Source organism: Sturnus vulgaris, chromosome 33 (assembly GCF_052056855.1).
Source record: "Sturnus vulgaris isolate bStuVul1 chromosome 33, bStuVul1.hap1, whole genome shotgun sequence".
Taxonomy (NCBI): domain Eukaryota; kingdom Metazoa; phylum Chordata; class Aves; order Passeriformes; family Sturnidae; genus Sturnus; species Sturnus vulgaris.
This window is the reverse complement of record NC_142275.1, coordinates 849,065-869,517: the sequence shown is the minus strand read 5'-3', so window position 1 is coordinate 869,517 and position 20,453 is coordinate 849,065. Positions and strand designations below refer to the sequence as shown.

The following is a 20,453-nucleotide window of genomic DNA, read 5'->3' as shown; positions in this document are numbered from 1 at the left end:
GGATCCAGGCGGAGTCGGGAACGGCGCGGACGGGCGGCAACATCTGGATCGGGGGGGGTTCCACATTTGGATCGGGGGGTTCCACATCTGGATCGGGGCTAGAGACCCCCGGAATGGGAAATTTCCACATCTGGAATGGGGGGAGTCACATCTGGATCGGGGTTTGGGACTCCTGGAATTGGGGGGGGGGGGGGGAGGAATTCCTGGAGCGGATCCAGCCGGAGTCCGGAACGGCACGGACAGGCGGCAACATCTGGATGGGGGGGTGTCCACATCTGGATCGGGGGTTTGAACATCTGGATCGGGGCTAGAGACCCCCGGAATGGGAAATTTCCACATCTGGAATGGGGGATTCACATCTGGATCGGGGTTTGGGACTCCTGGAATGGGGGGAAGGAATTCCTGGAGTGGATCCAGGCGGAGTCGGGAAGTGGGGGAAACATCTGGATGGGGGAGGGGTTTCACATCTGGAATGGGGGGATTCACATCTGGATAAAGAAAAAAAAAAAAAAAAAAAAGAGGGAAATCCAACCCAAAATGGGAAAATCCCGGGGGAAAAAAAAAAATAAAAACAGGGAAAAAAAATCCGGGGGAAAAAAAGGAAAATTCAGGAAAAAAAAATTAAAAAATGAAAGTGAGGAAAAAAGGAAAAAATAAAAAGGGGAAATCTGGGAAGAGCAGGGGAAATGCGGAAAAAAAATGGAAAATAAAAATTGGGAAGAAAATAGAAAAAAGAAAAAGGAAAATTCAGGAAAAACAACAAAAAATAAACCCAAATAAAAATAAAAGAAACAACAAAAAAAGAAAAAAAAAACAACAAAAAAAAAACCAAAATAAAAAACCAGGAAAAAATGAGGAAAAGGAAAATGGAAAATAAAAGGGAAAATTCAGCAAAACCTTCCAAAATTCAGTTTAAATTAAAGAAAAAAAAAAAGAAAATCGGGCCCAAAAATAAAGGAAAAAAATGAAGTTTAAAAAAGGGAAAATCAAGGTAAAAATAAAAATAAAAATAAAAAGAAATTTAATGAAATGAAATGAAATAAAATAAAGTACAAGAAAATGAAATGAAATAACATAAATAAAATAAAATAAAACAAAATAAAATAAAATAAAACGAAATAAAAATAAAAGAAAACGAAATAAAAATAAAATAAAAAAAATAAAAATAAAATGAAATTAAATTAAATGGAATAAAATAAAATAAAAATAAATATAAAATAAAATAAAAATAAAATAAAATGAAATTAAATGGAATAAAATAAAAATAAAAATAAATAAAATAAAATAAAAATAAATAAAATAAAATAAAATAAAATAAAATAAAATAAAATAAAATAAAATAAAATAAAATAAAATAAAATAAAATAAAATCTGGCAGCCCTGAGGTTGGGGAAGATTTTGATTTTTTCAGAATTTTTTTTTTTTTTGGGGGGGGATTTTTGGAGAGTTTTTGCCATTTATCAAATTAAAATTTGATCACGATGAAATCAAAATTAAATCAAATTTAATCGCATTAAATCAACTTGAACCAAAATAAATCGAATTAAATAAAAATTAGCTAAAGAATTAAATCAAATTAAATCCAAATTAAATCCAAATAAATCCAAATTAACTCAAAATAAATCAAAAATAAATCAAAATAAAATCAAAATAAATCAAAATAAATCAAAATTAAATCCGAATGAAATCAAAACGTCAAAAATGAAAATGATAAAATTAAACACAATTAATAAATTATTTTTTTTTCCCAATCAAATTTTGATTTTTCATTTTTTTGGCCTTGAACAATCGTCCAAAATAATTAAAAAAAAAAAAAAAAGAAAAAAAGAAAAGCGCGAAATTTGAGCCCAAATTTGCGGAAATGCGGGGAGGAAGCGACGGCGCCGCCCCCGCGCGGATTTTGGGTAAAAAAAACCCAAAAAAGGGGAAATGAGAGCGGGGGGGGGAGGGGCCGAGGAGGATTTGGGGTGAGAAAAATAAAAATAAAAATAAAAAAAATAAAAAATAAAAAATTCAAATTCTCAACTCGGGGGAGCCCGAGCGGAGCCGGGGCCCGAAATTCGGGCGGGGAGCAAAAATTGGGGGGAAAAATTCAAAATTCGGGGGCGAAAAATTCAAAATTCGGGATTGAAAAGTAAAAATTTGGGGGGAAAAATTCAAAATCGGGGCAAAAATTCAAAATTCGGGGGCGAAAAATTCAAAATTCAGGATTTAAAACCAAAAGTTTGGGGGGAAAAATTCAAAATTGGGGGCGAAAAATTCAAAATTCGGGATCGAAAACGAAAAATTTGGGGATTGAAAACCGAAAATTCGGGATTTAAACCAAAAATTTGGGATGAAAAAATCAAAATTCGGGCTTGAAAACCAAAAATGTGGGGATTGAAATCCAAAAATTGGGGATTTTATTAAAAAATTGGGGATTTTTAGGCCAAAAATTCGGGATTTTTAGGCAAAAAAATCTGGGATTTAAACCCAAAAAAACCGGGATTTAAAGTCCAAAAATTCGGGGATTAAAATATTTGGGATTTTTATCCAAAAATTTGGGATTTTAAGCAAAAATCCGGGATTCAAAGCCAAAAATTTGGGGATTTTATGAAAAATTTGGGATTTTTTAGGCAAAAATTTGGGGGTTTTAGGCAAAAATTCGAGATTTAAACTCAAAAATTCGGGATGGAAATCCAAAAATTTGGGATTTTATTAAAAAATTCGGGATTTTATTAAAAAATTTGGGATTTTATTAAAAAATTTGGGCTTGAAACCCAAAAAATCGGGCTTGAAACCCAAAAATTCGCGATTCAAATCAAAAGATGTGGGATTTTTATGCAAAAAAATTGGGATTTTTAGCCAAATATTCGGGATTTAAATCCAAAAATCCGGGGATTTTATCAAAAAAATTCGGATTTTTGGGCAAAAATTTGGGGGTTTTGTGAAGAAATTGGGGATTTTTGTTTTAAAAATTTGGGATTTTTATCCAAAAATTGAGGATTTAAACACAAAAATTGGGGATTTTGATCCAAAAATTTGGGGTTTTATAAAAAATTGGGATTTTTACCCCAAATTTGGGGATTTTTAGAAAAAAATTCGGGATTTGACCCCAGAAATTCCTGATTTTTTCCCCCCAAAATTTGGGATTTGATCCCCAAAAATTCCGAATTTCACCCCAAATTTTGGGATTTCATCCCCAAAAATTTAGAAAGTTTTTTTTTTTTAATTCAGAATTTCAAGTATTTAAAATTTCAGCCTAAAAATTCACGATTTTACCCCCAAAATTCCAAATTTCACCCCAAAAATTCCGAATTTCACCCTAAAATTCGAGATTTTAGCCTCCAAATTTCTGGATTTCACCCCAAAATTTGGAATTTTACCCAAAATATTCAGAATTTTACCCCAAAATTCATTTTTTGACCACTAAAATTCAGAATTTGACCCCCAAAAATTCAGAATTCCCCCCCAAAATTCAGAATTTCGCCCCAATTTTCCCGAATTTCACCACAAAAATCCAAAATTTCACCCCAAAATTCAGGATTTGACCCTGAAAAATCCCGAATTTCATCCCAAAAATTCCGAATTTCGCCCCAAAATCCTCGAATTTTGCCCCAAAAAATCAGATTTTGACCCCAAAAATTCAGATTTTGACCCCAAAAATTCAGAATTTCACCCCCAAATCCCCGAATTTCGCCCTAAAAATTCAGAATTTCACCCCAAAAATTCATTATCTGACCCCAAAAATCCAGAATTTCACCCCCAAACCCCTGAATTTTGCCCTAAAAAATCAGAATTTCGCCCCAAAATCCCCGAATTTGACCCCAAAAATTCATTATTTGACCCCCAAATCCCCGAATTTCACCCCAGAATTTCATTATTTGACCCCAAAAAATCAGAATTTGACCCCAAAACCCCCGAATTTCCCCAAATTTTGGTTTTTTCACCCCAAACCCGGCCCCGCTCTGGGATTTTTTTTTTTTTTTTTTTTTTTTTTTTTTTTTTTTTTTTTTTTTTTTTCTTTCTCGAGGAGGAACCGAAACCCGGGGGGGGGGAGGGGCGGGGAGGGGTGGGGGGAGGGGCGGGGATTTTTTGGGGTCACCTCGGGAACCTTCGGGGTCCGGAAGAAAAAAAACTCGGGGGGCCCTGAGAAGGTTCTGGGGTCGGGGAGGAAAATTTGGGGTCCGGGAGGAAAATTTTGGGGTCCCGGGGGGATTTTTGGGGTTTCCGAGGAGATTTTGGGGTCCGGGAGGAAAAATTTTGGGGTCGGGGAGGGAAATTTTGGGGTCCCGGGGGGGATTTTGGGGTTTCCGAGGAGATTTTGGGGTCTCTGAGGAAACTTTGGGGTCAAGGAAAAGATTTTGGGGTCCCAAAGGGGATTTTTGGGGTCCGGACAAAGATTTTGGGGTCAGAGAAAAGATTTTGGGGTCCCAGAGAAAATTTTGGGATCCGGAAAAAGATTTTGGGGTCCCAGAGGGGATTTTTGGGGTTTCCGAGGAGATTTTGGGGTCTCTGAGGAAATTTTGGGGTCAAGGAAAAGATTTTGGGGTCGGGGAGGAAAATTTTGGGGTCCCAGAGGGGATTTTTGGGGTCGGGGAGGAGATTTTGGGGTTTCCGAGGAGGTTTTGGGGTCCGGAAAAAGATTTTGGGGTCTCTGAGAAAATTTTGGGGTTCGGAGGAAAAATCGGGGGGGCCCTGAGAAGGTTTTGGGGTCCGGGAAATTCTTTTGGGATCCGGGGAGAAAATTTTGGGGTCAGGAGAGGAAATTTTGGGGTCCCGGGGGGATTTTTGGGGTTTCCGAGGAGGATTTGGGGTCCCAGAGAAAATTTTGGGGTCGGGGAAGAAAATTTTGGGGTCCGAAAAAAGATTTTGGGGTCAGAGAAGAAAATTTGGGGTCAGGGGAGGAAATTTTGGGGTCCGAAAAAATATTTTGGGGTCAGGGAGAAAATTTTGGGGTCAGGAGAGGAAATTTTGGGGTCCCGAGGGGATTTTTGGGGTTTCCGAGGAGGATTTGGGGTCTCGGAGAAAATTTTGGGGTCCGGGAAAAGATTTTGGGGCCAGGGGAGGAAATTTTGGGGCCTGGAAAAAGATTTGGGGGTCAGGGAAAAGATTTTGGGGTCTCGGAGGAGATTTTGGGACCCCAGAAGGGATTTAGGATCGCCGAGGGGATTTAGGATCCCAAAGGGGATTTTTGGGGGTTTCTGAGGAGATTTTGGGGCTCGCCGAGGGGATTTAGGATCCCAAAAGGGATTTTGGGGATCCCAGAAGGGATTTTGGGGTCACCGAGGGGATTTAGGATCCTGGAGGGGATTTTTGGGGTTTCTGAGGAGGTTTTGGGGTCGCCGAGGGGATTTAGGACCCCAGAAGGGATTTTTGGGACCCCAGAGAGAATTTTTGGGATCCCAGAGGGGATTTAGGATCCCAAAGGGGATTTTTGGGGTTTCTGAGGAGATTTTGGGATCCCAGAGAGGATTTTTGGGATCCCAGAGGGGATTTAGGACCCCAGAAGGGATTTTGGGACCCCAGAAGGGATTTTGGGATCACCGAGGGGATTTAGGATCCCAGAAGGGATTTTGGGATCCCAGAAGGGATTTTGGGATCACCGAGGGGATTTAGGATCCCATGGCCCAGCAGGAAACCTACGGGAATTGGTTGGGCCCCGAGCGCCTGCGGCGGCAGCCAGGTGAGTAAAAACAAAAAAACCCCAAAATTCTGAATTTTCTTTTGGGAAAAATCCCCCAAATTCCCCTTGTCCGGGTGGGCAAATCCCCCAAAATTCCCTTTTTTTTTCCGGGTTAAATTCTTTTTTTTTTTCCCGATTAAATTCTCTTTTTTTTTTTTTCCGAGTTAAATTCTCTTTTTTTCCCAGATTAAATTCCCCAAAATTCCCTTTATTTCCGAGTTAAATTCTCTTTTTTTTCTTCAGAGTTAAATTCTTTTTTTTTCCCCAGGTTAAATTCTTTTTGTTTCCGGGTTAAATTCTCTCTTTTTTTTTTTTTTTTTTTTTTTCCGGGTTAAATCCCCAAAATTTTTTCCCCATTTTTCCCAATTTTATTCCCATTTCCCCCATTTTATTCCCCTTTTTTATCATTTTCCCCCATTTTATTCCCATTTTTTTCCAATTCATTCCCATTTATTCCCATTTTTCCCTTTTTGTTCCATTTTTTCCAATTTATTCCCATTTCTTTCAATTTTTCCTATTTTTTTCCCATTTTTCCTCATTTATTCCCATTTTCCCCATTTTGTTCTCATTTTCCCCATTTTATTCCCATTTTTTCCCATTTTCGCCATTTTTTCCCAATTTCATTCCCATTTTTTCAAATTTTTCAAATTTTTTTCCATTTTTCCCAATTTTATTCCCATTTTTTCCATTTTATTCTCATTTTTCCCATTTTATTCCCATTTTTTCCCATTTTTCCCCATTTAATTCCCATTTATTCCCATTTTCCCCTTTTTGTTCCATTTTTTCCAATTTATTCCCATTTTTCCCATGTTCCCCATTTTTTTCCAATTTTATTCCCATTTTTTCCTGGTTTTTTCCCATTTTTCCTCATTTATTCCCATTTTTTCCATTTTATTCCCATTTTCCCCATTTTTCCCAATTTTATTTCCATTTTTTCAATTTTATCCCATTTTTTCCCAATTTTATTCCCATTTTTTCCATTTTATTCCCCTTTTTTTACATTTTCCCCATTTTTCCCCATTTTATTCCCATTTTTTAACATTTTTTCCATTTTTCCCCATTTTTTCAATTTTTTTTTCCATTTCCCCATTTTCCCCATTTTATTCTCATTTTATTCTCATTTTATTTCCATTTTTCCCTTTTTTTTCCCATTTTTTTTCCCATTTTCCCCCATTTTTCCCCATTTTATTCCCATTTTTCCCATTTTTTTTCCCATTTTTCCCCATTTTATTCCCATTTTTCCCCATTTTTTCCCATTTTCCCACAGGAATTTACTCCGTGGCTTCCAAGATGTCCCCGGTGGGCGATTTCAGACCAGGTAAATTCGCTTTTTTCCCTCATTTTTCCCCAATTCCTTCCCGGTTTTCCCCAAATTTTCCCCATTTTCCTGATTTTTCCTGATTTTTCCCGATTTTTCCCAATTTTTCCCCAATTTTCCCCCATTTCCGCTCCATTTTTTTCAATTTTTTTCCATTTTTTTCCCCAGATTTTTCCTCATTTTCGATTTTCTCCTGATTTTCCCCAATTTTTCCCAATTTATTCCCATTTTTTCTGATTTTTCCCCAATTTTTCCCATTCTTTTCCCATTATTTCCATTTTTTCTCAATTTTTCCCAATTTTCCCCTTTTTTCATTTTTTTCCCTCATTTTCCCCCAATTTTCCCCATTCTTTTCCTATTATTTCTAATTTTTTCTCATTTTTCCCTAATTTTCCCCTTTTTCCTTTATTTCTCAATTTTTCCCATTCTTTTCCCATTATTTTCTATTTTTTCCCCAACTTTTCCCATTTTTTCCTCATTTTTTCCCAATTTCCCCATTTTTTCAATTTTTTCTCCTCATTTTTCCCAATTTTCCCCATTATTTTCTTTTTTTCCCATTTTTTCCATTTCTTTTCCATTTTCCCCATTATTTCTATTTTTCCCTCATTTTTTCCCTCTTTTTTTTTCATTTTTTTTCCCATTCTTTTCCCATTTTTTTCCCAATTTTTTCTCCTCATTTTTCCCCGATTTTCCCCATTCTTTTCCCATTCTTTCCATTTCTTTCCCATTTTTTCCCAATTTTCCCCCCTTTTTAAATTTTTTCCCAATTTTCCCATTTTTATCAATTTTTTCTCCTCATTTTTTACCGATTTTCCCATTTTTTCCCATTCTTTTCCCATTTTTTCTATTTTTTCCTCATTTTTCCCGATTTTCCCTCTTTTTTTCCATTTTTTCCCAATTTTCCCCCCTTTTTTTTCAATTTTTTTCCCAATTTTCCCTCTTTTTTTTTCCATTTTTTCCCGATTTCCCCCTTTTTTTCCATTTTTCCCCGATTTTCCCATTTTTTCCCATTCTTTTCCCACTTTTTTCTATTTTTTCCTCATTTTTTCCCGATTTTCCCTCTTTTTTCCCCCTCATTTTTCCCCGATTTCCCCTTGTTTTTCCCCATTTTTCCCGATTTTCCCTCTTTTTCCCATTTTTCCCCCATTTTTTCCCATTCTTTTCCCTTTTTTTTCTATTTTTTCCTCATTTTTTTCCCGATTTTCCCTCTTTTTTTTCCCCTCATTTTTTCCCAATTTTCCCCTCATTTTTTCCCATTTTTTTCCCAATTTTCCCATTTTTTCCCATTCTTTTCCCATTTTTTTTCTATTTTTTCCTCATTTTTTCCCGATATTCCCTCTTTTTTTCCATTTTTTCCCGATTTTCCCTCCTTTTTCCCGATTTCCCCCGATTTTCCCGTTTTTTCCCCATTTTTTCCCTTTTTTTCCCATTTTTTCCTCATTTTTTTCCCGATTTTCCCTCTTTTTTTTCCCCATTTTTCCCCGATTTCCCCCCCTGTTTTTTCCCATTTCCCCCCGATTTTCCCGTTTTTTCCCCATTTTTTTCCCTTTTTTTCCCATTTTTTCCCCATTTTTTTCCCTGTTTTTTTTCATTTTTCCCGATTTTCCCGTTTTTTTCCCCCATTTTCCAGCCTCTCCCGACAGTTTTGATGACGATTACGATGACGTCTCCATGGCGGGATCCGAGCCCGGCCCCGCTGCCAAAGGTGAACCCAAAATTCCGCAAAATCGCCCCAAAAATTAAAAAAATAAAATCCCAAAATTCCACAAAATCTCCCCAAAAGTTAAAAAAAAAAAAAATCCCGAAATTCCACAAAATCGCCCCAAAAATTAAAAAAAAAAATCCAAAAATTCCACAAAATTTCCCCAAAAATTTAAAAAAATAAATCCCAAAATTCCACAAAATTTCCCCAAAAATTTAAAAAAATAAATCCCAAAATTCCACAAAATCTCCACAAAAGTTAAAAAAAATAAATCCCAAAATTCCACAAAATTTCCCCAAAAATTTAAAAAAATAAATCCCAAAATTCCACAAAATTTCCCCAAAATTAAAAAAAAATAAATCCCAAAATTCCGCAAAATCGCCCCAAAAAATTAAAAAAAATAAAATCCCAAAATTCCACAAAATCGCCCCAAAAATTTAAAAAATAAATCCCAAAATTCCACAAAATCGCCCCAAAAATTAAAAAAAAATAAAATCCCAAAATTCCACAAAATCTCCCCAAAAATTAAAAAAAACACCAAATCCCAAAATTCCACAAAATCGCCCCAAAAATTTAAAAAAATAAATCCCAAAATTCCACAAAATCTCCCCAAAAATTAAAAAAAAAATAAATCCCCAAATTCCACAAAATCGCCCCAAAAATTAAAAAAATAAAATCCCAAAATTCCACAAAATCGCCCCAAAAATTTTAAAAATAAAATACAAAAAAATCCAAAAAAGGCCCCAAAAATTAAAAAAAAAAAAAATCCCAAAATTCCACAAAATCGCCCCAAAAATTAAAAAAAAAAAATCCAAAAATTCCACAAAATTTCCCCCAAAATTAAAAAAATAAATCCCAAAATTCCACAAAATCTCCCCAAAAATTAAAAAAATAAAATCCCAAAATTCCGCAAAATCGCCCCAAAATTAAAAAAAAATAAATCCCAAAATTCCGCAAAATCGCCCCAAAAATTTAAAAAATAAATCCCAAAATGCCACAAAATCGCCCCAAAAATTTTAAAAATAAAATAAAAAAAAATCCAAAAAAGGCCCCAATAATTAAAAAAATAAAATCCCCAAAATTCCACAAAATCGCCCCAAAAAATTAAAAAAAATAAATCCCAAAATTCCACAAAATCGTCCCAAAAATTAAAAAGAAAATCCCAAAATTCCACAAAATCTCCACAAAAATTTTTAAAAAACCAAACAAAATTCCACAAAATTTCCCCAAAAATTTAAAAAATAAATCCCCAAAATTCCACAAAATCTCCCCAAAATAAAAAAAAATCCCAAAATTCCGCAAAATCTCCCCAAAATTAAAAAAAATAAATCCCAAATTCCACAAAATCTCCCCAAAAATTAAAAAAAAAAAATCCCCCAAATTTATTTTACTTCATTTCAATTTATTTCAATTTTTTCAATTTATTTCAATTATTTCAATTTATTTCAAATCATTTCAATTGATTTTCATTTATTTTATTTTACTTTATTTCCATTCATTTCAATTTATTTCAATTCACTTTAATTTATTTCAATTTATTTTCATCTTTTTCAATTTATTTCAATTTATTTCAATGTATTTCAATTTCTTTCAATTTCTTTCAATTTATTTTCATTTATTTCAATTCATTTTACTTCATTTCAATTTATTTCAATTTCTTTCAATTATTTCAATTCATTTCAATTCAATTCAGTTGATTTTAATTTATTTTAATTTATTTTATTTATTTCAATTCATTTCATTTCAATTTAATTCAATTCATTTCATCATTTTTTCAATTTATTTTAATTTAATTTATTTCAATTCAATTCATTTCATCATTTATTTCAATTTATTCCAATTTATTTTCATCTTTTTCAATTTATTTCAATTCCTTTCCATTCATTTCAATTGATTTTCATTTATTTTATTTCACTTTATTTCAATTCATTTCAATTTATTTCGATTCAATTATTTTTCATTTATTTCAATTTATTCCAATTCATTTCCATTCATTTCCATTCATTCCAATTCATTTCAATGCGTTTCCATTTATTCCGATTAATGCTAATTTATGCTAATTTATGCAAATTTATGCAAATTCCCGTTCCCAGGCGTTTATCTCCTCGCGGGCCCTCCCGGCTCCTCCCGCTCCCCATCCCCGAACGGGCCCGAACCCGCGGGCCGGAAATCCCCGAACCGGGACCCGAACCCGGATCGGGACCCGAAGCCGGAGCCGAAGCGGGAGCCGAAGGGGTTCGGGGGGTGCCGGGGCGGCGTTTGGGGGGTCCCTGTGCGGGGCCCTCGTGGCGCTCCTGGTGGCCCTGGGGGCTCTGGGCTGGGGGGGGCTCCTGGCCCCGCCCGCCAGGAAACGTGAGAGACAACGGGGGGGGAGGGGGGAAATGGGGAAAAAATGGGGGAAATGGGAAAAATGGGGAAAATGGGAAAAATGGGGGAAATGGGAAAAAATGGGGGAAAAATGGGGGAAAATGGGAAAATGGGGAAAAATGGGGGAAAATGGGAAAAAATGGGGGAAAATGGGGAAAAATGGGGGAAAAATGGGGAAAATGGGAAAAATGGGGAAAATGGGGAAAAATGGGGAAAAATGGGGGAAAAATGGGGAAAAATGGGGAAAACAATGGGGAGAAAATGGGAAAAATGGGGGAAAAATGGGGAAAAATGGGGAAAAATGGGGAAAAAATGGGGAAAAAATGGGGGAAAATGGGGAAAAAATGGGGAAAAAATGGGGAAAAATGGGGAAAAAATGGGAAAAATGGGGAAAAATGGGGAAAAAAATGGGGAAAAAATGGGGAAAAAATGGGAAAAATGGGGAAAAATGGGGGAAATGGGGAAAAATGGGGAAAAATGGGAAAAATGGGGAAAAAATAATGGGGAAAAAATAATGGGGAAAAAATAATGGGGAAAAATGGGAAAAAAATGGGGAAAAAATGGGGAAAAATGGGGAAAAATGGGGAAAAAATGGGGAAAAATGGGGAAAAATGGGAAAAATGGGGAAATTGGGAAAAATGGGGAAAAATGGGAAAAATGGGGAAAAAATGGGGAAAAAATAATGGGGAAAAAATGGGAAAAAATGGGGAAAAAATGGGGAAAAATGGGGAAAATGGGGGGAAAATGGGGAAAATGGGGAAAAATGGGGGAAAAAAGGAAAAAATGGGGAAAAATGGGAAAAATGGGAAAAAGTGGGGAAAAAATGGGAAAAATGGGAAAAATGGGGGAAAATGGGAAAAATGGAAAAAATGGGGAAAAAATGGGGAAAAATGGGAAAAATGGGGAAAAATGGGAAAAATGGGGAAAAAATGGGGAAAAAATGGGGAAAAATGGGAAAAATGGGGAGAAATGGGGGAAATGGGGAAAAAATGGGAAAAAATGGGGAAAAATGGGGAAAAATGGGGAAAAAATGGGGAAAAAATGGGAAAAAATGGGGAAAAAATGGGGAAAAAATGGGGAAAAAATGGGGAAAAAATGGGAAAATTGGGGGGGAATTCCGTAAAAAAATGGGAAAAGGGGGGATTCCATAAAAAATGGGAAAATTGGGGAGGATTCGGGGGAAAACTGGGGGGGATTCTGTAAAAAAAATGGGAATTTTGGGGCGAATTCGGGAAAAAAAAAAGGAAAAAAATGGGAAAATTGAGGGGGATTCGGGAAAAAAAATGCGAAAAAAATGGGAAAAAAAAGGGAAAATTGGGGGGATTCGGGGAAAAATGGGAAAATTGGGGGGATTCTGTAAAAAAATGGGGAATTTGGGGTCAATTCCATTAAAAAAATGGGAAATTTCTGGGGAATTCGGGCAAAAAATGGGAATTTTGGGGGTGAATTTTGGCTAAAAATGGGAATTTTGGGGGGAATTCGGGCAAAAATGGGGAATTTTGGGGTGAATTCCCGAAATTTCATAATTTTTTTATCCCCCAATTTCTTTTGCAGACGCTGCAATGATGGAGGAGCTGGAGAGGCTGAGATCGAATCTGTCCCAAATTTGGGATTTGGGTAAGAAAAAAATAAAAAATTAAAAAAAAAAATTCAAAAAAAATTCGAAATTTGGGGGGGGATTTTAAAGAAAAAAAAAAATCGGATTTTTAGGGATTTTAAGAAAGTTCTAAAATTCGAAAGAAATGTTAAGAGGTTAATTTAACGTGAATGAAATATTTAAAAATAAGAAATAAATTTGCATAATAAATTAATAATGAAAATAGGAAATAAAAATAAAATAGAAAATAATAAATAATAATAATAAAATAATAAATTTTTAAAAATTCAAGAAAAGTTTGGAATTTGGGAATTCTAAGAAAATTCTCAATTTTAGGAATTTTAAGAAAATTCAGGATTTGGGGATTTCCCTGGAAAAAGGGAATGAATTCTTTAATTCCTGATTAATTAATGGATTCCTTTAATTCCTGATTAATTCCTTAATTCTTGATTGTTTAATTCTTGATTAATGAACTCCTTAATCCCTGATTAATTCCTGAATTCGTTTAATTGCAGATTAATTAATTCCTGAATCATTAATTAATTCATTTCCTGATTCATTAATTCCTTTAATTCCAGATTAATTCCTGATTAATTCTTTAATTCCTGATTAATGACTTCCTAAATTCGTAATTAATGAATTCCTTTAATTCCTGATGAATTACTGATTTCTTTAATTCCTGATTAATTAATTCCTTTAATTCCTGATTAATGAATTCCTTAATTCTTGATTAATTAATGAAATTGGCATGTACTGGTTTATACTGGTTTATACTGGTCCATACTGGTCCACACTGGTCCATACTGGTCCGTACTGGTTTATACTGGTCCACACTGGTCCGTACTGGTCCGTACTGGTCCACACTGGTTTATACTGGTCCACACTGGTTTACACTGGTCCGTACTGGTCCACACTGGTCCATACTGGTTCATACTGGTCCATACTGGTCCATACTGGTTTATACTGGTTCATACTGGTTTATACTGGTCCGTACTGGTCCATACTGGGATCTCTCCCAGTCCAGCAGGAGCAGACCCGGCTGCAGTTCGGGATCCACCAGCACCAACAGGAGCTGCAGGAAATCTCTGGTAATTCCCAAAAAATTCCCCCCAAAAATTCCCCCCAAAAAATCCCCCCAAAAATCCCAAAACTTTCCCAAAAAATCCCCCCAAAAATCCCAAAACTTTCCCAAAAAATCCCCCCAAAAATCCCGAAACAGTCCTCAAAAAATTCCCCAAAAAATCCCCAAAATATTCCCCAAATTTCCCCAAAAATTCCCCCCAAAAAATTCCCCAAATTTCCCCCAAAACTCCCCCAAAATTCCCCCAATATATCCCAAAAATCCCCCCAAAAATCCAAAAAATTTCCTCAAAAAATTCCCAAAAAAATCCCAAAACATTTCCCAAATTTCCCCAAAAAGCCCCAAAAAATTCCCCCCAAAAATCCCAAAACACTCCTGAAAAAAATTCTCCAAAAATCCCCCAGGATTTGCCCAATTTCCCGAGATTTTTCCCCAGGATTTTCCCCATTTTCGCCGGGTGTTTCCCCATGTTCCCGGGCTGTTCCCGCTGTTTTTCCCGTTGTTTCCCAGTGTGTTTCCCGGTGTCTTTCCCGGTGTTGTTTCCCATTGTTTCCCGGTGTTGTTTCCCGGGCTGTTCCCGTTGTTTTTCCCGTTGTTTCCCGGTGTTTCCCGGGCTGTTCCCGGTGTTGTTTCCCGTTGTTTTTCCCGTTGTTTTTCCCGTTGTTTCCCGTTGTTTTTCCCATTGTTTCCCCCGTTGTTTCCCGTTGTTTTTCCCATTGTTTCCCGTTGTTTTTCCCGTTGTTTCCCGGTGTTGTTTCCCATTGTTTCCCATTGTTTCCCGTTGTTTCCCGTTGTTTTTCCCGTTGTTTCCCATTGTTTCCCGTTGTTTTTCCCGTTGTTTTTCCCGTTGTTTCCCGGTGTTTTTCCCGCTGTTTCCCGGTGTTGTTTCCCGTTGTTTCCCGGTGTTGTTTCCCGTTGTTTTCCCCGTTGTTTTTCCCGGTGTTCCCCGTTGTGTTTCCCATTGTTTTTCCCGTTGTTTCCCGTTGTTTTTCCCGTTGTTTCCCGTTGTTTTTCCCGTTGTTTCCCGCTGTTTTCCCCGTTGTTTCCCGTTGTTTTTCCCGGTGTTCCCCGTTGTGTTTCCCGTTGTTTTTCCCGTTGTTTCCCGTTGTTTTTCCCGTTGTTTCCCGTTGTTTTTCCCGTTGTTTCCCGTTGTTTTTCCCGTTGTTTCCCGTTGTTTTTCCCGTTGTTTCCCGGTGTTGTTTCCCGTTGTTTCCCGTTGTTTTTCCCGCTGTTTTCCCCGTTGTTTCCCGCTGTTTTCCCCGTTGTTTCCCGCTGTTGTTTCCCGCTGTTTTTCCCGTTGTGTTTCCCGTTGTTTTTCCCGTTGTTTCCCGCTGTTTTCCCGTTGTTTCCCCCGGTGTTTCCCGTTCTTTCCCGCTGTTTTTCCCGTTGTTTCCCGGTGTTGTTTCCCATTGTTTCCCGGTGTTTTCCCCGTTGTTTCCCGTTGTTTTTCCCGTTCTTTCCGGTTGTTTTTCCCGTTGTTTCCCGTTGTTTTTCCCATTGTTTCCGGTTGTTTTTCCCGTTGTTTCCCGCTGTTTTCCCGTTGTTTCCCGTTGTTTCCCGCTGTTTTCCCGCTGTTTCCCGCTGTTTTTCCCGTTGTTTTTCCCGTTGTTTCCCGTTGTTTCCCGCTGTTTCCCGTTGTGTTTTCTGTTGTTTCCAGTTGTTTTTCCCGCTGTTTCCCGTTGTTTTTCCCGTTGTTTCCCAGTGTTGTTTCCCGCTGTTTTTCCCGGTGTTTTGCAGAGCTGCTGTGCCGTTCCGTGAGCAGCCCCCGGCGCTGTGCCCAGGGCTGGCGCTCTCACCGCGATCGTTGTTATTCCTTCTCCCGGGATTCGCTCACCTGGGCCGGGGCTCGCGGCGCCTGCGCGGATCTGGGAGCTCACCTGGCCGTGGTCAACGACGAGGACGAGCAGGTGAGGATCCCTAAAAAAATCCCGAATCCCAGGAAAATCCTGAATCCCCAAAAATCCCGAAGCCCAAAAAAATCCCAAGTCCCCAAAAATCCCAAATCCCGAACCCTAAATCTGACCCAAATCCTAAATCCCAAATCCCCAAAAAATCCCAAATCCCAAAAAATCCCAAATCCCCCAAAATCCCAAATCCCAATTCCTAAATCCGTCCCAAATCCCGAAAAATCCCAAATCCCCAAAAAATCCCAAATCCAAAAAAATCCCAAATCCCCCAAAAAATCCCAAATCCCGAATCAAAAAAAAAATCCCAAATCCCCAAAAATCCCAAATCCCGAATCCTAAATCCGTCCCAAATCCTAAATCCCAAATCCCCAAAAATCCAAAATCCCCAAAAATCCAAAATCCCGAATCCCCAAAAATCCCAAATCCCCAAAAATCCCAAATCCCCGCAAAAATCCCCAATTCCGAAAAATCCCAAATCCCCCAAAATCCCAAATCCCAATTCCTAAATCCACCCCAAATCCCGGAAAATCCCAAATCCCAAAATATCCCAAATCCCCAAAAATCCCAAATCCCGAATCCCTAAAAATCCCAAATCCTGAATCCCAAAAAATCCCAAATCCCGAATCCTAAATCAACCCCAAATCCTAAATCCAAATCCCCCAAAATCCCAAATTCCAAAAAATCCCAAATCCCAAAATATCCCAAATCCTAAATCCCAAATCCCCCAAAATCCCAAATCCCGAAAATCTCAAATCCCAAATCCTAAATCCCAAATCCTGAACTGTATTTTGTATTTATTTTTACATTTTATTTTATTTTATTTTATTTTATTTTATTTTATTTTATTTTATTTTATTTTATTTTATTTTATTTTATATTATTTGTGTGTGGCAGCTGTTCCTGCTGGCTGGGGCTGAGAAAAAACTGAAATTTTATCTTTATTTGTCCATTTTATTCTCTATTTTATTTTAATTTTTGTATTTATTTTTATTTTATTTTATTTTATTTTATTTCATTTTATTTTCCCCAGCTGTTCCTGCAGGAGCAGAGCGGTGGCAGCGCCTCCTACTGGCTGGGGCTGAGAAAAATTGAATTTTTACATTTGTATTTTATTTTATTATTATATTATATTTTATTTTATTTTATTTTATTTTATTTTATTTTATTTTATTTTATTTTATTTCATTCAGCTGTTCCTGCTGGCTGGGGCTGAGAAAAGCTAAAATTTTATCTTTAATTGTCCATTTTATTCTCTATTTTATTTTAATTTTTGTATTTATTTTTATTTTATTTAATTTTATTTTCTCCAGCTGTTCCTGCAGGAGCAGAGCGGTGGCAGCGCCTCCTACTGGCTGGGGCTGAGAAAAATTGAACTTTTACATTTATATTTTATTTTATTTTAATTTAATTTAATTTAATTTTATTTATTTTATTTTATTTTCCCCAGCTGTTCCTGCAGGAGCAGAGCCGTGGCAGCGCCTCCTACTGGCTGGGGCTGAGAAAAATTGAAATTTCACATTTATATTTAATTTAATTTAATTTAATTTAATTTAATTTAATTTAATTTAATTTAATTTTCCCCAGCTGTTCCTGCAGGAGCAGAGCGGTGGCAGCGCCTCCTACTGGCTGGGGCTGAGAAAAATTGAAATTTCACATTTTATTTTATTTTATTTTATTTTAATTTTATTTTATTTTATTTTATTTTATTTTCTCCAGCTGTTCCTGCAGGAGCAGAGCGGTGGCAGCGCCTCCTACTGGCTGGGGCTGAGAAAAATTGAACTTTTACATTTATATTTTATTTTATTTTATTTTAATTTAATTTAATTTAATTTAATTTTCCCCAGCTGTTCCCGCAGGAGCAGAGCGGTGGCAGCGCCTCCTACTGGCTGGGGCTGAGAAAAATTGAAATTTTACATTTTATTTTATTTTATTTTTATATTTTATTTTATTTTATTTTTATATTTTATTTTATTTTATTTTCCCCAGCTGTTCCTGCAGGAGCAGAGCGGTGGCAGCGCCTCCTACTGGCTGGGGCTGAGAGAGACCGAGCAGGAGGGGACGTGGCGCTGGGAGAACGGAGAGGAGGCGACGTTCAGGTGAAAAAAAATCGGGATTTTGGGGGAAAAAATCGGGATTTTAGGAAAACAATGAATGATTGGGGGAAAAAAGGGGATTTGGGGAAAAAAAATCTGAATTTTGAGGGAAAAACCGCGAAGTTTTGGTCAAAAAATCCCAATTTTCAGTCAAAAAATCCTGATTTTTGTAAGAAAAAAAATCCCAATTGTCAGTCAAAAAATCCTGATTTTAGAGTAAAAGAAATCCTGATTTTTGGTTAAAAAAAATCCTAATTTTCAGTGAAAAAAATCCGATTTTCAGTCAAAAAAATCCTGATTTTAGAGTAAAAAATATCCTGATTTTGGGTAAAAAAAAAAATCCCAATTTTCAGTCAAAAAAATCCCAATTTCCAGTCAAAAAGAATCCCAATTTTCAGTCAAAAAATCCTGATTTTAGGGTAAAAAAATTCTGATTTGGGGGTAAAAAAACTCTGATTTTTGGTAAAATTCCCAATTTTCAGTCCAAAAAATCCCGATTTTGGGAGGAAAAAAAACCGAATTTTCAGTCCAAAAATCCTGAATTTAGAGTAAAAAAATCCTGATTTCACGGTAAAAAAAACCAACAACCTGATTTTTGGTGAAAAAAAAATCCCAATTTTCAGTCAAAAAAATCCCAATTTTGGGGTAAAAAAAAATCCTGATTTTCAGTAAAAAATAATCCAAATTTAGGGGAAAAAAATCCTGATTTTGGGGTAAAAAAAATTTCTATTTTTATTTTAAAAAAATCCCAATTTTTAGATTAAAAATCCTGATTTTGGGGGTAAAAAAAAATCGCTATTTTTAATTTAAAAAATCCCAATTTTTAATCAAAAATCCTGATTTTTTTAGGGTAAAAAAACCCCCATAAATTGGATTTTTTCGCGATTTTTCCCTCATAAAATCGAGATTTTGGGTTCATTTCGGGGATATTTTAATTCGTGGTTATTTTTTACCTTTTTTTTCATTTTTTTGATGCAGATTTTGGGATTAAAAAAATTTCAATTTTCGAGGAAAAAATCCCAATTATAAGGTTAAAAAAATCCTGATTTTGGGGAAAAAAAAGGGATTTTCTGTAAAAAAAAATCCCAAATTTCAGTTTAAAAATCCCAATTTTCAGTTTAAAAAATCCTGATTCTGTGGTAAAAAATAATCCAAATTTAGGGGAAAAAAATCCTGATTTTGGGGTAAAAAAAATTATTTTTATTTTAAAAAATCCCAATTTTCAGATTAAAAATCCTGATTTTGGGGGTAAAAAAATTCGCTATTTTCAGTAAAAAAAATCCCAATTTTTAATCAAAAATCCTGATTTTTTTAGGGTAAAAAACACCCCCATAAATCGGATTTTTTCGCGATTTTTCCCTCATAAAATCGAGATTTTGGGTTCCTTTCGGGGATATTTTAATTCGTGGTTATTTTTTACTTTTTTTTCTTTTTTTTGGTGCAGGTTTTGGAATAAAAAAATTCAATTTTCGAGGGAAAAAATCCCAATTTTAGGGTTTAAAAATCCTGATTTCGGGGAAAAAAATGTGATTTTCTGGAAAAAAAAATCCCAATTTTCAGTTTAAAAATCCCAATTTTCAGTTTAAAAAATCCTGATTCTGTGGTAAAAAATACTCCAAATTTAGGGGAAAAAAATCCTGATTTGGGGGTAAAAAAAAATCCCGATTTTGGTGTGATAAAAAAAATTCTATTTTTATTTTAAAAAATCCCAATTTTCAGATTAAAAATCCTGATTTTGGGGGTAAAAAAAAATTTCTATTTTTAATTTAAAAAATCCCAATTTTTAATCAAAAATCCTGATTTTTTAGGGTAAAAAAAAACCCCATAAATCAGATTTTTTCGCGATTTTTCCCTCATAAAATCGAGATTTTGGCTTCATTTCGGGGATATTTTAATTCCTGGTTATTTTTTACCTTTTTTTTCATTTTTTTGGCGCAGATTTTGGGACGTTTGGCTGGAGGATCCTCAGAGGGAGCTGAAGGATTGCGGCACCATCGGCCCCCAGGGCCGCTGGGTGAGGGAGAACTGCTCGCAATTCCATCGCTGGATCTGTGAAAAACCCGGCAATTGCTGAATTCTTCCTTTTTTTTCACTCATTTTGGGATGGATCTGTAAAAAAAAAAAAAAAATAGAATTTTTAAGCGAAATTTTGGTGTATTTTGGTAAAAAAAAAAAAAAAAAAAAAAAAAAAAAGGAGAGTTCGCAGCGGCGGCCGTGTTTGTCTTTTTAAATTTTTTTTTTTTTTTTTTTTTAATAAATGGATTTTTCGAGAAATTGAAAGCGAATTATTTCAAAAATACGAGTTAAATCCGTCGAGGGATTAATCACAAAGTGTACAGAAGTCTGAATGGGAAAAAGAGAAAATTGAAGGTTAAAAAAAAATGATCCCAAATCCACCCCCCCCCCAAAAAAACCCAAAATTCACTCAAAACACCCCAAAAATGGCCAAAACCCACCAAATTCACCCAAATAAAACCAAAATTTCTCCAAAAATAAAACCAAAATGTCCAAAAACCACCAAACTGGGGAATTCCCATCCCAGAGCCCTGAGGGATCCCCTCACGCATCCCCGCGGTCTCCAATGGCGCCGCTCCCCTTCCCCTCACGGCTCCTCGACGCCCCATAGGAGGATCCGCCTGTCAATCATCACCATGGGCCAATAGAAATCGAGGCTCTCCCCAGGAGGGCGGGACGCTGTCGCCTACAGCGCTTCTATTGGCTGT

At 36.1% G+C, this 20,453-nt stretch overlaps 2 protein-coding genes across 2 annotated transcripts; both read left to right on the top strand.

The window, feature by feature from the left end:
- Positions 1-1,861: 1,861 nt before the first annotated feature.
- On the top strand, positions 1,862-5,187 carry LOC148220647 (uncharacterized). The gene is made up of 3 exons (XM_088154916.1): positions 1,862-1,904; positions 4,013-4,604; positions 4,686-5,187. The coding sequence occupies exons 1-3, from the start codon at positions 1,862-1,864 to the stop codon at positions 5,185-5,187; spliced, it is 1,137 nt and encodes a 378-aa protein (XP_088011042.1).
- A 341-nt stretch (positions 5,188-5,528) lies between these two features.
- On the top strand, positions 5,529-19,917 carry LOC148220646 (C-type lectin domain family 17, member A-like). The gene is made up of 10 exons (XM_088154915.1): positions 5,529-5,665; positions 6,933-6,983; positions 8,614-8,688; positions 10,779-10,920; positions 10,952-11,037; positions 12,607-12,669; positions 13,669-13,737; positions 15,468-15,637; positions 17,624-17,733; positions 19,669-19,917. Exons 1-10 carry the CDS (start codon positions 5,605-5,607, stop codon positions 19,802-19,804), a joined length of 963 nt encoding a protein of 320 aa, XP_088011041.1. The 5' UTR covers positions 5,529-5,604; the 3' UTR covers positions 19,805-19,917.
- The last annotated feature ends 536 nt before the right edge of the window (positions 19,918-20,453 follow it).

Bases quoted from the DNA above. Each gene is read 5' to 3' on its own strand.
- LOC148220646 (XM_088154915.1), top strand. From the start codon at position 5,605: ATGGCCCAGCAGGAAACCTACGGGAATTGGTTGGGCCCCGAGCGCCTG. The intron at 10,921-10,951 runs GTTCGGGGGGTG...GGCGTTTGGGGG, and splicing joins CCGAAGCGGGAGCCGAAGGG to GTCCCTGTGCGGGGCCCTCG. The intron at 15,638-17,623 runs GTGAGGATCCCT...TATTTTCCCCAG, and splicing joins TCAACGACGAGGACGAGCAG to CTGTTCCTGCAGGAGCAGAG.
- LOC148220647 (XM_088154916.1), top strand. From the start codon at position 1,862: ATGCGGGGAGGAAGCGACGGCGCCGCCCCCGCGCGGATTTTGG. The intron at 1,905-4,012 runs GTAAAAAAAACC...TTCTTTCTCGAG, and splicing joins CGCCCCCGCGCGGATTTTGG to GAGGAACCGAAACCCGGGGG. The intron at 4,605-4,685 runs GTTTTGGGGTCC...GGCCCTGAGAAG, and splicing joins ATTTTGGGGTTTCCGAGGAG to GTTTTGGGGTCCGGGAAATT.